Source organism: Camelus ferus, chromosome 32, assembly GCF_009834535.1.
Source record: "Camelus ferus isolate YT-003-E chromosome 32, BCGSAC_Cfer_1.0, whole genome shotgun sequence".
NCBI classification, from domain to species: domain Eukaryota; kingdom Metazoa; phylum Chordata; class Mammalia; order Artiodactyla; family Camelidae; genus Camelus; species Camelus ferus.
In genome coordinates this window covers 11,446,821-11,465,856 of record NC_045727.1, presented here as the reverse complement: position 1 = coordinate 11,465,856, position 19,036 = coordinate 11,446,821, and the positions used below count along the sequence as shown (strand labels likewise).

General features: G+C 58.2%; 2 protein-coding genes across 6 annotated transcripts in view; both read right to left on the bottom strand.

The window, feature by feature from the left end:
• Window positions 1-554: 554 nt before the first annotated feature.
• Window positions 555-15,409, bottom strand: SUSD2 (sushi domain containing 2). Of its 3 annotated transcripts, none has more exons than XM_032471424.1 (15): window positions 15,405-15,409; window positions 13,391-13,446; window positions 13,040-13,191; window positions 12,488-12,655; window positions 11,927-12,101; window positions 11,608-11,809; window positions 11,298-11,383; window positions 10,947-11,215; window positions 10,718-10,861; window positions 10,470-10,628; window positions 9,888-10,136; window positions 9,523-9,795; window positions 9,210-9,386; window positions 9,006-9,111; window positions 5,550-8,880 (listed from the first exon to the last, which is right to left on the bottom strand). In XM_032471424.1, the coding sequence occupies exons 3-15, from the start codon at window positions 13,083-13,085 to the stop codon at window positions 8,856-8,858; spliced, it is 2,079 nt and encodes a 692-aa protein (XP_032327315.1). In that variant the 5' UTR covers window positions 13,086-13,191; window positions 13,391-13,446; window positions 15,405-15,409; the 3' UTR covers window positions 5,550-8,855. The 3 variants fall into 3 exon arrangements, with proteins under 3 accessions (XP_032327313.1, XP_032327315.1, XP_032327312.1); XM_032471421.1 differs by lacking the exon at window positions 15,405-15,409 and adding an exon at window positions 14,776-14,930 and having other exon boundaries at window positions 13,391-13,598; XM_032471422.1 differs by lacking the exons at window positions 5,550-8,880; window positions 9,006-9,111; window positions 9,210-9,386; window positions 15,405-15,409 and adding exons at window positions 555-615; window positions 14,776-14,930 and having other exon boundaries at window positions 9,501-9,795; window positions 13,391-13,598.
• Window positions 15,410-17,082: 1,673 nt separating this feature from the next.
• Window positions 17,083-19,036, bottom strand: part of CABIN1 (calcineurin binding protein 1) — a 92,767-nt gene continuing 90,813 nt past the window's right edge. For all 3 annotated transcript variants that reach the window (XM_032471419.1, XM_032471418.1, XM_032471420.1), the window contains exons 35-37: window positions 18,843-19,007; window positions 17,600-17,826; window positions 17,083-17,518 (exon numbers count right to left, since the gene is read on the bottom strand). In XM_032471419.1, coding sequence (XP_032327310.1) covers window positions 17,375-17,518; window positions 17,600-17,826; window positions 18,843-19,007 — 536 coding nt within the window. In that variant the 3' untranslated portion in view covers window positions 17,083-17,374. The remainder of the gene's footprint in view (window positions 17,519-17,599; window positions 17,827-18,842; window positions 19,008-19,036) is intronic.

Here is a 19,036-nt window from a genome sequence, read left to right as displayed (position 1 = left end):
AAATTACTCATTTTTACTAAATAAATTTGGCAACTTTGACAAAATTACTTTCTAGGGTGCTGTAAGTAGGATTGTGACAGTTAAGGTATACTTACACTAAAAACATTGCTGTTCATCTGCAATTCATATTTAATTGGGCAACCTTAAATCTAAATGACAAACAGTCCCAGAAGGGGCGGAGATCTAGACATGTCAATGATCACAGAAAAACTGAGCACGCTGCAGGAACGCCTGCCTGCCGCAAGTGCCCTTTTGGAAGGTTTCCCAGGGGAAGCGCGTCCTGCCGTCAGGACCGAAGGCCTCTCCTGCCACTTCAGCTCCCACCGCGCAGAGCAAAAGGAACATTTCCGGTCACTTTATGGAGTCAGCACAGGACTAGCCCCAAACTTGGCGAAGCAAACCAAGGACCAATTGTGTTTGTGCAACTCAACACAAAACTCAACAAAATACTAGCAAGGAGAATCCAGCAACACGTTCAAAGGGACAGCAGGTCCCAGAGGGGCTGACACAGTCCTGCAGGCCATGTCCCTGAGGACCTCTGCCTCTCATCTTCCTCCAGACGAGAAAAGTCAGTCACCTCCATAGAGAGGCATCTGACAAAATTCAACACTCTTTCTTGATTTAAAAAAGACAAAAAAAAAAAAAAAAAAATCACTGAATAAAATGGAAATAAATGGATATTCCCTTAACATGAGTATATACATTTCCAGACAGGGACGGCGTCTGTTGGACGCTGACTAGGGCCTATTGCATTGCTTTACGTGTGAAATCTCAGTTCTTGTAATTCTCCCGGATGGTGGGAGCTGCGACCCTCCCAGTCTCGCAGTAGGTACTGAAGTGCTAACGCTCCCAGGCCGCGTGGGGTAAGCCCCAGAAATGGGAACTGGGCAGACCGATGGGAAAGATGAGTCTTGACCCCTACTTCACACCACATACAGAAATTAATTCCAGATGTCCCTCAGGCTCGCAGAGGAAAACGAAAGTAACTTCCTGGGCGAATGTTCCAGCGTCATTTATGACAAGGACCTTTGTTTTCTTCATTGAGTTGCATCAGTGCTTTTGTAAAACAAATAAAAAACTCAAGTAAGCAAACCCATCAGATTTTAAAACACACTGTAAACAGACAGTAGTTAAAATGGCATAAAGGGGAGGGTCTAGCTCGGCGGTAGACCATGTGCTCAGCACGCACGAGGTAGGTCCTGGGTTCAATCCTCAGTCCCTCCACTAAAAAAATTAAACAAATAAACCTAATTACCTCCCCCACCCCCCAAAAAAACCCCAAAACAAAAAAACAGCAGATAAATAAACCGATTAATCACAACACAAAGTCCACAAAGAGAAGCAAATAATTATGGAAATTTTGTCTCTGCTAAAGGAACGTTTCAGCAGTTATGATAAAGAAGACTGGTTAACAGTCAGGAGCAGAAGCAGCTGTCTGGGAAAGCAGTAGGGTGGGACCCCGCCTTCTCATTTCCACCCAAGTAAATTCCAGTCGGATCAAACATTTAAGGGTTAAAATATAAATATCATATAAATATAAATAGTGTATAATAAATATAAATATCATAAGAAAACATGAGAACTTTTTATTTGTGTTCTCAGAGTGGGGAAGGCCTTTTTAAGCCATGACCTAACATCAAGAAGCCATAAAAGAAAAAAAAAAAAGGATAGATTGGAACATACAAAAATTTTAAAATTTGATGCAGAAGGTATCTTAAAAGACCAGTGAAAACCTTGGGGAGAGAGTTTCAATACATAACATGATATGGGGCTGGTTTCTTTAAGTCCTTGAATATTTAATATCAAAGATACAACTCAACAGACCACAGAAAGAGAACAGCTGTTTCAACATATAAAAAGTTGCTCAACCTCACTGATAAATATGCCAGTTAACATAACAGTGAGATCCCACGGGGACAAAGTAACTATCTCCAGCCCAAAGGCTTCCTCTGTGAATGCTTCCAAACACTGAAGAAAAAAAAACCAAAAACCAAAAAACAACACACCAGTGGTACACAGACTCCTCCAGAGAACAGAAAAGAGAAAACATTGCCCAACTTTGAATGCAGCCATCATAATCCTGAGATGCAAACCTAACACAGACATTTCATGAAAGAAAGGCAGAGGCTGATTCCATTCATCCACAGAGACGCAAAATCCCTAAACGCAACCAGAGCAAGACAAATCTGGCGAGACGTGTATAAATAAACACGTAAAATAACTCATCACCACCAATTTGGATTTACTCTGGGAATGCATGATTGGCTGAATGTCAGACAATCAAACAATGCAAGTCCCTGTATTAAGACCCTAAGGGAATAAAGAGGACAAAATCATTGACCATCTTAATAAACGCAGAAAAGCATTTGATAAAAATTTCCCAACTCTCACTCCAAATAAAAACACTCAGTTAACTAGACATAGAAAGGAGCTTCCTTAATCTGTTAAGCTGCTGTTACAGAACCCTAAAGCAATCATCATACTTCATGGTAAAACATAAAAGCCTTCCTTTTGAGACGCAGACAGGCATTGCTAGTAAAGCTCAGTTCCTTCCCATAGTGTAAGAGAAGGCCTTGCCAGGGCAAGAGGGCAGAAAAACAAATAAAAGGTATAAGGATTGGAAAGGAGAACATAAAACTGGCAATATTTGTACATACTTTACAGGTAAACTGGTAGAAATAAATGAATTTAACAAGATCACTGGAATCAAGGAAAACACAAAAATCAACGATATTTCTACTTGCTGGTCACAAATAGAACACACCTTTTGAACGGAAATAATTGACAATAGCATGAAAAAAAAAATCAAAGCCTAGAAGTAAAATTAACAGAGGTATGCAAGACCTCTACACTGAACACTACACCATATAATCAAAGAATTTGAGGAAGACCTGAATAAATGGAGGGTTGTACAATGTTTATGGCTTAACATTGTGGAGACGCCAAATCTCCTGCCACCCCCTATTCATCTATAAATCCAACGCAGTCCTAATTAAAATCCTCTCAGACTATTTTTTGTGTGTGGAAATTGGCAAGCCGATGCTAAAATTCATATGGAAACACCAAGCACCAGGACCAGCCTAGGACATCTTGAGGAAGAGCAAAACGGAGGACTCCTGCTACCAGAGACCAAGAATAAGCTATGGCAATTAAGGCAATTTGGTTTTGGTAGAAAAATGAGCTGGGCTATGGGACAGAGCAGTCCCCTGACCTCTGATGGTGGGGAACATAGCAGAGCACGGGGGAAGGAATGGTGCTTCAATAAACAGTGCTGATCAATGAGATAACCACAGGAAAAATGTGTATCTTGACCCCTACCTCACATCATGCACAAAAATCATTCCAGATGGCTTGCAGATCTAATTATGAAATACCACACAATAAGCCTTTTGTAGGAGAACAAAGTACAGCCTTGTGACTTTGGGGCAGGCAAGTGTTTCTTAAGCAGGACACAGCAGGTACTCACCATAAAAGAAGAAAACTTGACAAATTGAAGTGTATTAAAATTAGGAACCTTTGTTCAACAAGACATCATTAAAACAGTGAAAAGGCACCACATGCAATGCGAGAGTATTTGCAGTGCTTCTATCTGACAACAAGCTCTTATCCAGAACAAAGATCTCCTACAAGGCAATTAGAGAACTCCAGATAACCCGACAGAAAATGGGCAAAAGACCTGTACAGGCACCTCATAAAAGTGGAGCTCCAGATGGCCAACGAACGAATGAGAAGGTGCATGGCTTCACTAGGTGCCAAAGAATGAAAAATAAGCTGGAGGGGAGGGTATAGAGTGTGTGCTCAGCATGCACGAGGTCCTGGGTTCAATCCCAGTATCTCTATTAAAAAATAAGTAAATAAACCTAATTATCCATCCCTTCCAAAACAAACAAATTGCAAAGTCCACAATATGCTACCACTATACACCCATCAGAATAGCCCAAATGCAAGAAACGGACAATGCCAAGTGTTGGCAAAGACAGGACATAATGGAACTGGCATACGCTGGCTGCCAGTGGGACTGCCGATGCGTAAAACCACTTTGGAAAACTGGTGTTATCTGCTAAAACTACCACATTCCCGCCTCACGCCCAGCAGTGCTCCTCATCGGAACTCACCCACGTAAACGCACACGTCTGTGCATCAAGACACGTCCAAGAATGCTTCCAGGACTAGCCATTTTCCAAACCAGAAACCACCCCAGTGTGCTTCCACAGGAAGACAGATAAATAAACCCATTAGCTGGGACGATTCTCAGGACAAAAAAATGTCAATTTCGGCACACTGTCCCACGGATGAATCCCAGGGACGTAATATGCAAACGAATCTGGACACAGAGAGCGCCTACAACTCTACAAACCCCTCTGTGTCAGATGCCACCGGGCAGAACCCACCTAGGGTGCGGAAAACTGGAGAGGGCAGTGACCGACTGAGAAGATGTGGGGCTGTGTGCCTCTCCATCTCTTGACCCAAGTGGTGGTTAACTGGGCGAGTTCGCGTGGGACTGATTGACTGAGCTGTGCCCTGAGCAGTGCACCCCTGCTTACAACTTATACTTTATTTACCAGAGTCCCTTTGGAGGCGAAACACCTTTATGCTGATGAGGGACTGCTGGTGGGGGACCAGGAGATCTCTGAGGCCATTGGTGGGATGGGGGGGCAGGAGCTACAATGCTAGGAGGAAAATGCATGCGCTGCTTAACCAGCCAGTCATATCTGTGTGAATGCCCCTACGGTAAACGTGAACCCACCCACAAAGCCTGCAGCCTTTGAAGAAGCAAAAACACAGCTTAATGTCCACCAACAGGAGCCTGGTTGGTGATGTAAATTCTACTGTTGGAGCTTTTAAATTTCTAATTGTAGTAAAATACAAATATCACAGAATTGACTGTCTTAACCATTTTTAAGTGTCCGGCTGGGTGGCATTAAGCACATTCACAAGGCTGTAAAACCATCCCCACCACCCACCTCCACCTTTCCCACCTTTCCAAACGGAAACTGCCCCCATTAAGCAACAGCTCCCCACCGGCCCTCCCAGCCCCGAGCCACCTCTGTCTAGTCTACTTTCTGTCTCTGTGAATTTCCTCATGGGACCTCCTGTAAGTGGAATCCTACAGGATTTGTCTGGCTTATTCCACTGAGAATAATGTCCTCAAGTTTCATCCATGTCGTAGCCCGTGTCAGAATGTCCTTTTTATGACCCAGTAACACTCCATACTATGAATGGACCACATTTGTTTATGCATTCATCCGTTGATGGACACCTAAGATGCTTCCACCTTTTGGCTGTTGTGAATAACGCTGCTGTGAACTTTGGAGGACCCATTTGAATTTTTTTTTAACGGAGGTACTGGGGATAGAACCCAGGGCCTCGTGCACACTAAGCACGCACTCTACCACTGAGCTATACCCTCTCTCCCATTTGAATTTTTTAAAACCTTGTGTACATATTTTCAACACTAATGAGAAACATAAGGCCACGTTTTCAGAACTCTGCCTCTGGTGTGGTAGTTAGACAGACCAACTGCTGCAACAATTAGACCCCAAAATATATTACGGCTTAACCACAGGGAAGTTTATTTATTATTCCCACAGCAGCACTGGATGGGTGACAAGGTGGGGCATGGGGATCCTTCCACATGCTGGGGACCCAGGTTGGCACGGCTCCCAAAGCCATGCGGGCATTGGTGGGAGCGGAGAAGGGCATGGAGTGGTGCCTGTGGCGTGTTACGGACTGGCCCTAGAAGTGCCCCACCCCTTTCTGCTAGAAACCCGTCATGTGACTGCGCCAACGCCAAGGGGGCCTGGAAAATGTAACCCAGCACTTTCAGAAGAGGTCCTGGGGCAGCTGGGACTGCTAAATGACTGGCAGGTACCAACTCAATCCCACTTCCCTAGTGGCTTTTGTCCTTTGAAATCGGCTGGAGCCAGACTCCTCCAGGAGGCACCCCCTGGGCTCCTGCTCCCACGATGACCACCCCCTCCTCCTGACCATGCACCATGGGGATGGGGATCTCCCAGCAGAGGCTTGGCCCAGGATGGGCACTCCATCACCTGGGGCTTACGGGAGGAAGCAGCCTGTTGGAGGAGGGGTTCCAGCTCCCATACTGGTCCCTCCCCCATCAGCCACTTCCCACTGTTCAGCCAACATTAGACCCAAGTGGGAGGCTGGAGGAGAAGTGGGTCTTCCCCACCTCAGGCCTGTGGAGGAGTCTGCGGCGGGGCTGCTGCCTCTGTGGCTTTGTGGCTTGGGCCCCACGCGCCTGCACGGCTCCTGCTTTGGTGGGGACCTAGCCTGGCTGTGGCATCCTGCCCCCTGCCCCTCACCCGGGGTGCGGCTAGGATCCTGGGACTGCCTCACTGGCTCAGGTTGGCTTCCTAGCTCTCGCACCATGTCCCCGGATTACTGTCCCCAAACCCCACTAGTACAAGGGATATGGGACTGGCCGCTGGGTTCTGGTGTCATCACTCCCTGGAGCTGTGGTTAGGGGAGACCACCTCTCTGGTGCCTCTAGAGAGTCTGTGTGTGGTTGGGGGATCCTGGGCCCTCACACACACCCAGCAGCACTCCAGACTCCTTAGGAGTCCCTGGGAAAATCCATCAGGTGTCGGGGCTTCCCAGCCTGGCCTGCCCCTGGCACTGGGATTGTCTGAGGTCTGGGGCCAGGGCCACAGTGGATCCCTTCTCTTGCTGGGGAGGGCTGGGCAGCGCTAGGGCCTGTCTTAGAATGAGGCCTAGCAGCTCTGTCCCCACCCCCACCGCTCCTTGGACCTGACTGCATGTCCCTTCCTCTCAGCCTGTCCCTCTGCCTGGAAAGCCCTCTGACCAGTCACCTCTCTGAGAATTCAACCCGTCCTTTGAGGCCTGTTGGTCTGGATGCTGAGAAGCTGCCCCTGCTCTCCTGAGCCCTGGTGCACCTGCTCCCATGTGTCCAGGCTGCCGTGTGGGAGGAAACTGACCCCGTCCCTGGCCCCGTCTGGTTCACATCAGGAGGCACTGTGGACCCAGGCTGGTGGGAGGCCAGCCCTGCCTTATGTCATCCCCCAAGTGGAAAGCACCTGCCCAGGGACCAAGGGGTGGGCCCTCAGCCCCCTGTCCTGAGCTGGAGGCCCAGAGAGGTGGGGAGGCAGGGGACAGGGTCTGGAAGGACAAGAGCACTGGACCTATTCCCCTCCTCCAGTCTCCTTGGTGCCGCCCCAGGAGGCCCCCAACCTCAGGCTCTGCTCTGCTCTTTCAAACGTGCCCCAGCGTGCCTACTCCAGGACTTCCCTCCAGATGGGATCTGAGGCTGTCACCCAGCCCCTGACCTCTGCCCAGGACCCTCTGCTAAAGGTGAGGCCGAGGAGGCAGTGTGGCCTGGGCTCTTGCCCAAGTGGTCAGCACTGGCTGGGCCACCTTGGGTAACCTGTGCCACCTGAGGCTAGGGGGAAGACTCAAGGCCCTCCCAGAAGAGGGGAGACGAAGAGGTGGCCTGCACGGACCTTGCCTGAGGCTGTGACCACAAGTCTGCTGGCCCAGCTGCATGGCAGGGGCTGAGTGCCCTTCCTGACGGCCTGGGTCCCAGCAGAGCCTGTCTCCACTGTCCTTATCCTCTGCTGCTCCCATGTGGCCACTCTTGGCACTGCAGGCCACTGTGTAGGGGCTCCTCTCAGAGCCTCCCACCCACTCCAGATCTCGTGGTCAACCCCGTCCCTCCCAGCCCTCAGTCTGAGTCACCCACCCTGCCGAGGGGGCATCAACCTCCAACTCCACCCTCCCCAGCGCTTTCTCCATCTGTGACCTGTGACGCAAATCTGACCCCATCCTACCCACCCCCAGGCCCCCATTCAGCACCCTGGCCGAAAACGGGGCAGCAGTGGCAGGAGGCCTGAGCTCTGCACCGGCTTCTGGACACGCGTGGCGAAGAGCCCAGGGACCTGGAACACGGGACCTGGTTGGAGCAGCACTACCAGACTGCCTCTGGGGCAATGCCAGGGCAGTGTTGGGGGCCCAGAGCCAGGTTGCCAGCGTGCTGCGGGGTAAGTGGCAGGCACCTACACTGGGGGACGGCAGGCCGGGCCCGTCCCTCCTCCTGGGTGCTCCATGGAGACCCTTCCCCTCCCCTGACAACAAGGTCATTGTTCTAGCTCCACTTTACAGATGGAGAGACAGAGGCTGGGAAGAGACCTGTGCCAGGTGACCTGGCAGTGAACGAAGGCCCTGGACCCAGGCGGACCGCATAGGACTCCCCAGAACCGAGGCACAGCACCAGCATCATGACACCAGAGTAGAGCACCAGGCTTGTTTTCTCCTCCTCCAGCAGGGAGGGGTGTTTCAGATGTTCCAGAAGACTCAGAATTACAAGCCTGGAGTTTAGAGTGTAACTCTCCTCACAGAAGGCTGGACCCACCTACAGTCTCAGGCCAGGCCCAGGGACTGGGAATCAAGGCAGCCTGGCCCTGGGTCTCCCGTGTTGGGGCCCTAGGTCTGGGGAGCAGGGTCGTAGGCAGGGAACTCTGAGGTATTGGCCTTTGAATAGCAGGTGCTGGAGTATTCAGGCTCGGGAGACAGGTCTCAGAATTCAAGCATACGGAGTCTCCGGCCTGGGGAATTAGAACCGTTTTTGGGGAACAGTGCTGGGTGTCAGCTTCTGGAACTCCACGGTTAGAGCTCAAGATCCGGGGCTTCGGTGACAGAGCAGGGCACCAGGCCTCGGGTGCACGGGCATTAAAGGCTCAGGTCCCAGGTGTCCAGGTCACAGGTGTATGGTGCTAGAGATTTGTGCAGTATGGGGTGCACATTCTTGGGAGTTTGGAAGGCTCGTCTCTGGCCCCAGGGAGGCCCCATGTGTCTCGTGCTGCTGGCCAAGCGTGCTCCCCTCAGGGTTGCGAACCCCAGGTGGCCCTGCAACAGAGACTCGGTCTAGAGCAGGCACAGCGATTCCACTTGTGCCCCAGGGTGAGCCTAGGAGGGGCACAAAGGTTAGGAGGAGCGGGACCACGGGTCTGGGAGGGTGCAAGGGGTCTCACGTGCTGCTCTTCCTGCGACGTAGGAACACGTAGACGAGTGCGACCAGAGCCACCACCGCCAGGCCGCCAAAGATGATGCTCAGCAGCACCGCATAGCTCCGGTGTCCTGGAGAGGCGGCGGGTGGTGAGGGCAGCCCAAGCATGGGAGCAGGTGGGTGGGGCACTGAGTGGGGTGGGGCTGGCAGGTGGGCGGGGCATCCTCACCTGGCTGGCACATAGGTGTGGGCCTGGACCATGTGCCATCAGCCTGGCAGGTACTGGCCTCTGCACCGGCCAGGCTGTAGCCGTTGTCGCAGCGGAAGTGGACAGTGGAGCCCGCCAGGTAACTCATGCCCTCCTTGCGCCCATTGAGGGGTGGGGCCAGCCTGCCGCAGGACACCACTGGTGCAGGGGTGGGGCACAGATGGCAGGCCTGAGACGCTGGACGCCGCCCTCTGGGCGGGTCGTGTCCCAGCACCAGGTGCCCGCCCCCTTGCCCGGACCCCCCGCTTCCACCCACACCCCACGCTGCTCTCACCCGGCTGCAGACTCTGTGCACGAAGCAAATGCTGCATGTGGGCCACCCGCGAGGCATTGCCTACATTCGTGCTCCCGGTGGCTGCCACGTCGAATCTGCAGAACATGTTATCCCCACACAATTCGGCCACCTCAGCTGCCTGGCTGGGGCCGGAGGTGATCTCCTCTGGGAAGAGGGGTAGGAAAGTGGAGTCGTGCTTGGGCCGGAGCAGGAAGTTGGTGACCAGGAACTCAGAGTCATAGGTGAGCAGAGAGGAGGCGTTCTCCACGGCCCCTGGGGAGACACGCAGTGCCCGGCTTGTGGGTCTGGGGGGCCCCCCAACAACCCCTCCATCCCTTCTAGGCCTATGCCTGCTGGTCGCTCACAGTCAGCCCCAAACTGGAACAGCTCTCGGGAACTGGTGCTGGGAGGCAGGACCTGGCCGCTGCGCATGGTGAAGTCATCTGTAGGATCATCATTGAGGGTCCCCAGGAGGCCTCGTGTGTGGGTCAGGAACTTCTCAGGCAGCAGGACTGTCACACTCAGGAACGGACCCTGGACATTGACCTCTAGGCCAGCCCCCGATGACAGCATGACTGATACTCTGTCCCCAGCAGCTGCTGACAGGAACATGCCTGGGCACAGGTGGATTTGGGGTCAGAGTCACCCTTTAGGCAACATGCCGTGACCCCTCAGCCCAGAGGTGGATGGGCATCACCCATGGGCTTCAGGGGCAAGGGAGGGCACCCCAGGGCCCAGCCCACTGTGACACTCCACCTCCCTCGGCCCCATAGGGAGCCCCCATTCAAGGGCTGTACGTGGCAGCTGTCTGTCGGCTCTCACACCCTGACACTGGCCTCCCCATCTGTGCCCTGGACTCCACCTCCACTTCATGCCAGGGCCAGTGAGGGTGTGGAGGCCCCGGGTGGGGAGGACAAGGGAGCGAGGGCCCCCACTGTCTTACTCACCCTTTAGGTCCATCCAGCTCTGCTCTGCAAAGCTGAGCACCTCCTGGTTCAGCAGCACCTGCAAGACCCCGTCCCTCCTGGCCAGCCGGACCTCCACCACGTCTGAGTTGCCCTCCTGGACAGCCACAGCGGTCAGCCCAGTGCCTCGGTCCTGAGAGCCTGGGATGGTGGGTGCAGAATGGGGTCCACTCAGCACCAGCCTCCTTTTCCCCAGGGGTGACCCTGAGCCACCTGGAGCCTGGCCTCACCCTCAGGTGTCGTCCTGGTCTGGGCCCGTGCCTGCACCCTCAGGTCAGTCAGCACAGCCTCCAGCAGCACATACTCGCCACGTCCGTTGAATGTGTAGTTGGTGCCATCAAAGGTGACGAAGTGTGGGTCCCCAAAAGCGGAAGCTGGGGAGAGCAGAGGGTCAGGCAGATCTCCCTGGCCCAACCCAGGGCCCCCTCCCTGGCTGGCACCCACCCGGCGGGCACCCACCCAGGCGCGGGGGATGGTAGCTGCGGCAGTCACTGGAGGGCCGCCGCTGCATGTAGCGGGAGCACTCGGGCGCCCAGAGGCAGCAGTGGTAGAAGCTGATGACATCATAGATCCAGTGGGAGAGGCCGGGCACGCGGGGTGGCACGCGGTATGGGGGTGCACCCCAGTCGTGGCCGCGGTCTGGAGTGCTGCCGCCGGTGGAGTCGGCCGTCAGGAGCTGCATGCCTGCCGCGGTGTAGCAGCACTGCTGGCCTGAGCCATATCGGGGGCTGGGGACAAGGACAGGTCAGGGTGCTGTGGGATTCTGCCCCCAGCCCCCAGCCCGCCTCTTCCCTCCGTCTTGGGGCTCACCTGGCTTGCACGGAGCGAACGCAGTGCACAGCCCCGGGGTGGTAGGTACAAACGCTGCCGTGCTCGATGTCACAGCCATAGTCCGTCTGAAGAGCAGCTGGTTGGTGTCACCTGCCCTGGCTTTGGGCTCTGCCATCCCCTCCCTGGGATCCAGCCCCTCAGGGGCCCTCAGACCCCAGGCTCCCCTCCCAGGCCCCTACATGCCTCCCCCTGCGCTGCCTTGGGTGGCCTAGCCATGTGCCTGGAGGAGGCAGCTCGCCCCGCGTGCCCCCTCACACACTCCTGGGCCCAGACTGGGGTAGGAGCTCACGTGGAAGCGGCCAGAGTCAGCCCGGGCCTGGGCCAGGGTGCAGGGGCAGTCAGGCAGCTCCTTTAGGAAGTCGGGCAGCTGGTCCTCCTGCTCCTCCCAGGCCAGGCACTGAGTGCGGGCCCAGGCCACAGGGTCCTCCCGGAAGTCATCACCCAGATGCCAGGCCAGCGCGTGCTCATTGCTCCAGAGCGCGTGCACGTCCCTGTGGAGACGCGTGCACGCTAGGGGCCAGCCTCCCTGCCCACGCCCCTGGCTGCCCGTCAGTCATGGGGGGCAGCAGGCAGACGGGCCCTCCCTGTCCTTGGCAGGGCGGCCTTACTTCTCCCCTGCATGGTGTTTGCTGTCGATGATGCGGAGGGCTCCCACTTCCCATCTCTGGTAGTTTCGGGGCGCAGGTTTTGGTGTGAAGGTGAAATAGCCAGAGTTGTGGATGTTTGTGGCCAGGGAGTACAGGTAGGACCACGTTGCTGTCCATTCCTCTGAGTATGGCTTCCCTGGGGACAGAAGGCCTCGTCAGCCCCGGGGCCTGTCCCAGGACCCCCAGGGAAGAGGAGGGGGCAGGCACCAGACTTTGGTGCTCAGAGCAGCCTGGTAGATGGACAGAAGTATGGACAGAGTCTCCATAGGAGGAACGGCCCTGCTGGGTGAGGGGGCCAGGCCCAGCTATCCAGGGGCTCAGAGAGGATGGGGCAGAGCAAGTTTTTTCTATTTCCAGGACAAGCCTTATATCCAAGAGCTGAGATTGTCCATAGCCCCTCCCAGAGCTGATACTCAAACATCCAGGGGTCCGGCCTCCCTGTGCTGCTCCCCTCTCCCCGCCCCACACTCCAGCCAGTGCCCCTTCCTCAGCTGCACTTTCCTCTCCCGCATCTCTGTTCACCTGTCTCCTCATAGCCCCACAGCTCAATGGTGATGAAGTTGGCAGGCAGAGCCGAGGTGTTCCAGGTCAGGGTGAGGTTGCCATGGGTGCCGGCGGTGCCGTAGTACTGCCAGCGGGTCTCGTTCACCAGCTGGCTCTTCTCTGACTCCGACACTTTGCTGGGGTGCACTGGGCAGGAGGAGGTGCGGGGTAAGCGAAGGCCTGGGGCCCTTAGAGCGGTAGGGACCTCCCACAGACAATGCACAGCAGTCCCACTGGAGCAAGGGTCTCCCCTAGACCCTGATGGCAGGAAAAGACAGGGGTCGTGGGGTCCTGCGCTCTGGTCCTGGTCCTGCGCTCTGTCCCCACTCCCTCCGTGCTGGAACTCCTGTGTGGATGCCAGCAGGTGGGGAGGGAAAGGATCTTGGGGAACCCACACCCCTGTCATCGGGCGGGCCTCCAGAGGGACTGGTACAGCCAGATTTGGCCAGGTGTGCATAGATTAGTGCCGGGGAAAGTCCCTGTGGGACCCGGGAGGTTGTGGCCAGGTGCCCCCAACACGCCGGGGCTCACCAGCCAGCCAGGTGCCTGAGCGCAGGAAGGAGCGGCCGTTGTCCATGGAGAGCGTGAAGGGGATGCGGCCAGTCTCGTAGAGCAAGGGTGACACGCAGTGCACTCGGCCCGCGGAGTCCACTAAGCCTCGGGTCTGGACGCTCTCCTTAAAACTGAGAGGGGCGGAGGAGGAAGGAGAGGCTGGGCCAGCGTGGGCTGACTCTCTGTCAGGCTCCCAGCCTCCTCCCTGGGGAACCCAGCCAGCCAGCTGTCCCTGTCCTCCTTCCCGGCAGCCCCACCCAGCCAGCCAGCCAGCCGGTCTGGGCCCAAGCAGGCGTGGAGCCCTGGTGGCCTGGCCCTTGTGCCTCCCACCTGCAGATCACGCCGTCACTGGGGCTGGACCAGTTGAGATGCTGCACCACCAAATCCTTGCCGCCCATCATGGAGCCCGAATAGGGCAAGACCTCCAGGCAGAAGTCCCGTATGTCCAAGCAGCAGCTGCCCAGCCCAAAGCAGGTCGGGTGGCAGGAGCATGGCCCGCTCCGGTCCCCACATCTGTGGGAGCAGCTCCCCAGGGCACCTGGAGGAGAGGGTCCTGAGTGCCCAGCCTGGCCACCTTGTGTGCAGGGCCCGCATCTACCTGCCTGGGGCTCGTTAGAAGCACCCCCAGGAGGATGCTGACCTGAGATGCACTGCCCACTATGTGGACAGAGTGGAAACCTTCAGGCCCCCCCGGACAGGATAATTCTTATCCAGTTGGTCTGAAAGATGGAAATGCCTCCAGACATAAAAATTTGGGGGAAGAGCCCCTGGGTCGGACTGGTAATGGCCCCAAAGGGAGCCCACTCCACCCTCTGGGGAGAAGATGAGGGGAGCCCCCCTCCTCTCGGGGGAGAGGAGGGGTAGTTCCAGCAGAGGGCCCAGCAGGGCCAGGATAGGGTTGAGGGTAGTTTGGTCGGGGGCTGCAGGGACCTGTCCCTCTGGAGCCGGTGTGGTGGGGAGGAGTGGAGTGTGGAGACGGGTGGGGTGCAGGCACACGTCCCATTTGGCCCTTCCCTGTGCCCCCGCCCCACAGGAGCCAGTCAAGGGCCAGGCCTGGGCCTGAGCCACCACTACAGCCCTACTTCACCAGCGCAGGGCCTGGCACTCAAGAGCTTCAATAAATATTTATTGACCGAGGATGTGATGGCTCAGTGGGGTTGGGGAGGAGGCCGAGTGAGCAGGTAAGTGACCTAGGTGGCAGGAGGGTGGGGGCGAGTCCCCAGGACGAGAGACAGGCCAGATAGGTGCTGCGGAGCTGGGGAAAACCAGTCCAGCCCAACCCGGGGCCAGGGTCCCAGCTCTGGAGTTCGGGCCTTCCCCTAGACTTTCTTGGGTTCAGCTCACCCTGAGGACCCACAATCTTGCTTTTGGCCAGGCTGGGGGCCCTCTGGGGCTAGGGGCTCCTCCATGTGCGAACACACCCTCCCTCCATCAGGGCCTGGGGTGCAGGCCAAGGGATCTCAGCTCCCCGTCTCCCTCCCTGGCAGCCACCGCCTCCTGGCTTCTAGCCAGTTTAGGGTAGGCTCGGCACAGACCACCCCCCCAATCCCTGCCAGCAGCCCCTGGGCTCCCCAGAATTTTTTCTTCCCACTCCCAGTACAGTCGCAGATGGTCCGACAGATGGGGCTGAGCCCAGGGAGGTTCTGCCTGGAGTCTGGCTACAGCAGGCAGATGGACAGACAGATGGGGAAACAGAAGGGTTGGGGGGAGCGTACCTGCTGTAGGCTGGGGGCCTGGGCCAGTGGCTGTCGCCAGCAGCAGCAGGGCCCAGGGCAGGAGGGATCGCTTCATGGTGCAAGCGGCCTGTGTCTGCAGCGCAGCAGTGGCTGGGAGGTGGTGGCGCTCACTTGCCAGGGCCTGGCCCCGCCCCACACTGCTGCCCTGCCCCGCCCCGCTCCGCCCCGCCCCACCCGACCCGGTCCCCTCTCAAAGTCCACAGGTGCCCAGTGGGCCAGCGGGGCCCAACCTGCGCTGTTAGCACATTCCTGGCCCGAGGCACAGGGGAGGGGGCCCGAGCGAGCACGCGTCCCAGAGCCGGATGTCCGGAGGCTGCAGCTCAGACCCTGGATCCCAGCCCCAGGCCAGACCAGGGCTCCTGCAGGGTAAGGGATGCTGCAGTGGGGGAGCAAGGCCGGGTTGTCCTTGAAATCCCAGGTTTCAGCCTCGCACCCCAGATTCCCCTTAGGGAGCAGGAGCTCCCTATTCCTCTCCCCAGCCTGGTGCAACTTCGCGCTGGGGCCCTGCCCCAGGCCGGCTGTGCGGGTGCAGGCGGAGGGCTCCCTCTCGGGAAGGATGGGAGCTGTCTGACAGACTCCTCCTTGGAAGGAGGAGGGGAAGTGGGGACGGAAGAGCCCAGTCCTGGGAAAGTTAACCCTGGCTGTAGGAGCTGAGACCAGAACCCTGGTTTCCCCATGGCCTGGCTCTGCTGGGCCCCTGCAAGGGCTCAAATAGGCAACAGGGTCCCCCTTCCATGGGCTCCAGAGCCACCTGGCTAGCAAAGAAAGGAGCTGCCCAGCCCCACCCACCCCTGCCCTTTCACACCCAAGAGTTTGCATAATCTCCTTTGTTCACCTCTCTCCTAGTGGTGCAGGTGAGGAAACTGAGGCCTAGACTGGGGGCGGGGTCTTCACCAGGAGAGGTGGCTGCCGGGAGCCTCCTCGGCCTGGGTGGGTGGGGAGGACCCAGGCCTGGGACTCACTTGGGCCCCGCCACCTGGGCTAGGGGACTGGGACAGGCGGAGGTCTCTCCCCAGTGGCAGTTTCTCAGGGCGTCTGAAGGAGACACAGTCCTGGGCCCCTCAGGGAACTGAAGCTAGCAGGGGCGTGAGCTTAGGCCTGCAGGCCGGCCTTGGGGGCTGCATTCCTGTCACCACCCCTCTCCGCGGGTGGGCGAGCCTGCAGCTCCTCCTGTGAGCAGGGCTCCTACTGTGGGGAAGCCAGTCGGGGGGGGGGGGGGGGGGGTTAGGAATCACAGGTCCCAACTGGGTCTTGGTGCACTTGGAGCACCTCTATGGGCAGGTGCCCTGGGTTGGGCCCTGGGGTCCTAAGCAGGGGAGCAGCCCGGATTCCGGCCTGGGGGCTGGTGCTGGGGCTCACCCCAGCCCAAGCCCAGGCCCCCTACAGTTTAGGGAGGGAGGGTGGTAGGAAGGCTCCCAGGGCAGGCTTGAGGTGCCTTGAGCCCCAGAGCCAGCAGGGGCCCTGGGGATGGCTGGGTTGCCCCCAGAAAGAGCCCCGAGGAAGGAAGGTGGCTGCCTCCTCTTCCCAGCCTGTGCTGTGGCTGCGTGCATTAGGAGACAAGCCAGGAGAAGCAGGAGTGCAGCGTGGGGACCCAGGGAGGAGGAGTTGGCTGAGTAACTGCTGGGCCCCTCAGTCCCTGTGGCCTTGAGAAAGGCCGGAATCAGGGCCGGTTCAGTGCCTCTGGGTTCCCACGGTGGCTCTGCCAGGCCTGTGCTGGGGACCCTGGCTGGGCCTAGCCTCTTAGACCTTTCTTCCTGGGCAGGGGCGCAGAGAAGGAAGGAGGGTCTCTGTCCCCATCCTGGACAGAATGCCTTTCAGGGGAGGCACCAGGCACTAAGGTGCCTGGCTGTGGAGAAGGGCAGGTGGGCCCCGAAGCCTGTGCTTCCCCAGACAGATGGGCTTGGAGCCGGGACAGCAGGACCTGCATGGCTTTGCTGTTGCCTCAAAATTCTTTTTGAAGGGGCTCCACGTCTGTGTCCTGCACTGAGTCCCCCGAAGCAGGCGGCTGGTCCTGTGAGAGGGCACGTGGTGGGAGGTCAGCACCCACCAAAGGTCCCCATTACACTGGGGTGTGCAGGCCAGCCGTCCAGCACAGCCAGGCCCCTCCCTCACCCCTCTGCCCTGTCCAGGCCTGTCTCTGGTCTCACCTGGAAGGGTCTGCCCTGGGTCACTCCCCACCTGCTTCCCGGCCTGCCAGCCAGCTGGGCCCTAACCTGGCCGGGGGAGGAGGGCCCAGAATCCCCGGACAGCGATCTTGATCGCCCAGGGGAACAAAGAAGACAAAACAAGTGTTCCATCTTTATTAGAAAAGCAACCAAAAAAAGGACTCTCTGCCACAGGGCCACCTCTGGACGGACCCAGGCAGAGCCCGTCCCACCGAGCCTGGACACGGCCACCTGGGCTGGGGGCGGGCACGTTTACAAAGTCAACACTTCATAAAAAAGGATGGGGGCCTGCTGAGCTCACAGGACCCGCCACCTTTGCATGGCCTGTGGCCCTGTGGTGGGGACGCCCCGCCGTATGGGCAGAGGGTCCCCTGGCAGGTGGGAGCTGGGTGAGTTGCATGGGGAGTGGCCCCTCAGATGTCCATGTAGTCGTCGTCCTCATCCGTCTCGCTCTCCAGCGAGGACTCCTGGCTCGATGTCTCCAGGACCTCCAGCGCCGGCTGGCACAGGCTCTCCTTCCTCACGTTGGCAGCCGACTGGGCAGACAGGATGGCTGACTGCACAGACCGGGCAAGGCACTGGTCAGGGGCAGCCCAGGCCTGGCCCCCGCCCCCGCCCCTACCCAGGAGCCCAGTCACCTTCAGCTTCTGCTTGGTCTCCTCCGAGATGCTGCCTTTGGGTGAGAGCAGCGTCGGGGTGGGTGGCGTGACGGTGATCTCAGGGGGGAACTTGGTGGCGGCCGAGGGGATGACCAGCTTTGGCATGTTGGGCAGGAGGCGTGACTTGGCCCGGCCGGGCTCCGCCTTGCCCGGGTGGCCCTCGGGTGGCTGGGCACTCCCACCGCTGGGCACTTTGGAGCTGGCGCCTGCAGGGTGGACCAAGGGGGCTGAGCCGGGTTGCAGCCCCTCCCCTGCTGGGGCCTCAGTTCTCCCCAGACAACAGAGGCACCAAGACGCCTCCTCTCGCTGCATCAAACTGCAGTGCCCTCTCCCAGCATCTTTGGCTCTGCTGGCCGTGGGCTCCTAGGCCTCCTGCTGTCTCTCTGCCTCCACGACTGCCCGGCTCTGGCTCTGGGCTGTGGGGACGCCCCCCGGCGCCCGGTGTCCTCTGGGAGCCCAGCACACCCGTGAGCCCTGAGCTCCCAGGCCTTGTGCTAGCGTTAGTTCTTACAGCCCGAGACCACCCTAGGATGCATGTCCTGTGGTTGTCCTTCTCAACAGGGAAGATGCTGGGACCCAGAGCCAACACTCAGCCAGCATCCACCCTCCCCTCCAGCTCCAGGCTGAGCCGGAGCCAGGAAGCAGTGGTGCCGGGGATGGCGGCCTCCGGGGAGCAGCAGGAGCTGGGACCCTGGCTGGCGTCCACATTCCTCTGCAGCTCCATGGCTTTAAAAGGAGCAGGGCTTACTCAGAGCCCATGCCGGGCCCCCTGGAGCTGGCACCAGGCCCTGTTGTCCTGAGTGGGGTCTGCGAGAGGCCCTGGCCCTGAGGAGTCCCTGAGGGGCGTGGTTGGATGGGGCGGCTGGTGGGAACAGGCTGGGACTAGGACCGGACACCCATCTGGCTCAGCTCAACCCGCACCTCTGCCTGCTCCTGACTCCTCCCCCCACACCTGCCCCTCCCCCAGCCCCATTGGGGCATGGCCCCCCCTCCCCCTTGGCCACGCAGCCTTGGCCTGGGCTCAGCTCCCTAGCTGTTACCCTCTGTGAATCCGAGGGTGGAACGGGGTGGGGGGTTCTCAGAGCCATTGCCTCCCCCACGAAGCTCTCCAGCCCAGCCTCCCCTGCCTGGCCTGCCTAGCTCACCCCTGGGCCCCCCTCAAGCCCTTCTGCTGGGAAGCCCACCCTGGGGACAGTGCTGGGCTGCTCCCGCCTGGCCTTACCTTGGCTGCAGGTGGGCTCAGCGCCTGTCTGGGGGGTGGCCTCTGCTGGCCAGCAGTGCGGCTCTGCCGGGGGTGCCTCAGGGGCCGTCTTCCCCTGCTCGCTGCACCGTGGCTCCTGGGGTGGGAGGCCTGTGCCCTCTGCCCCTCCTGCCAGCTCTTCTCCTCCTGTGGGGACATGGAGGGGCTGTAGGCGA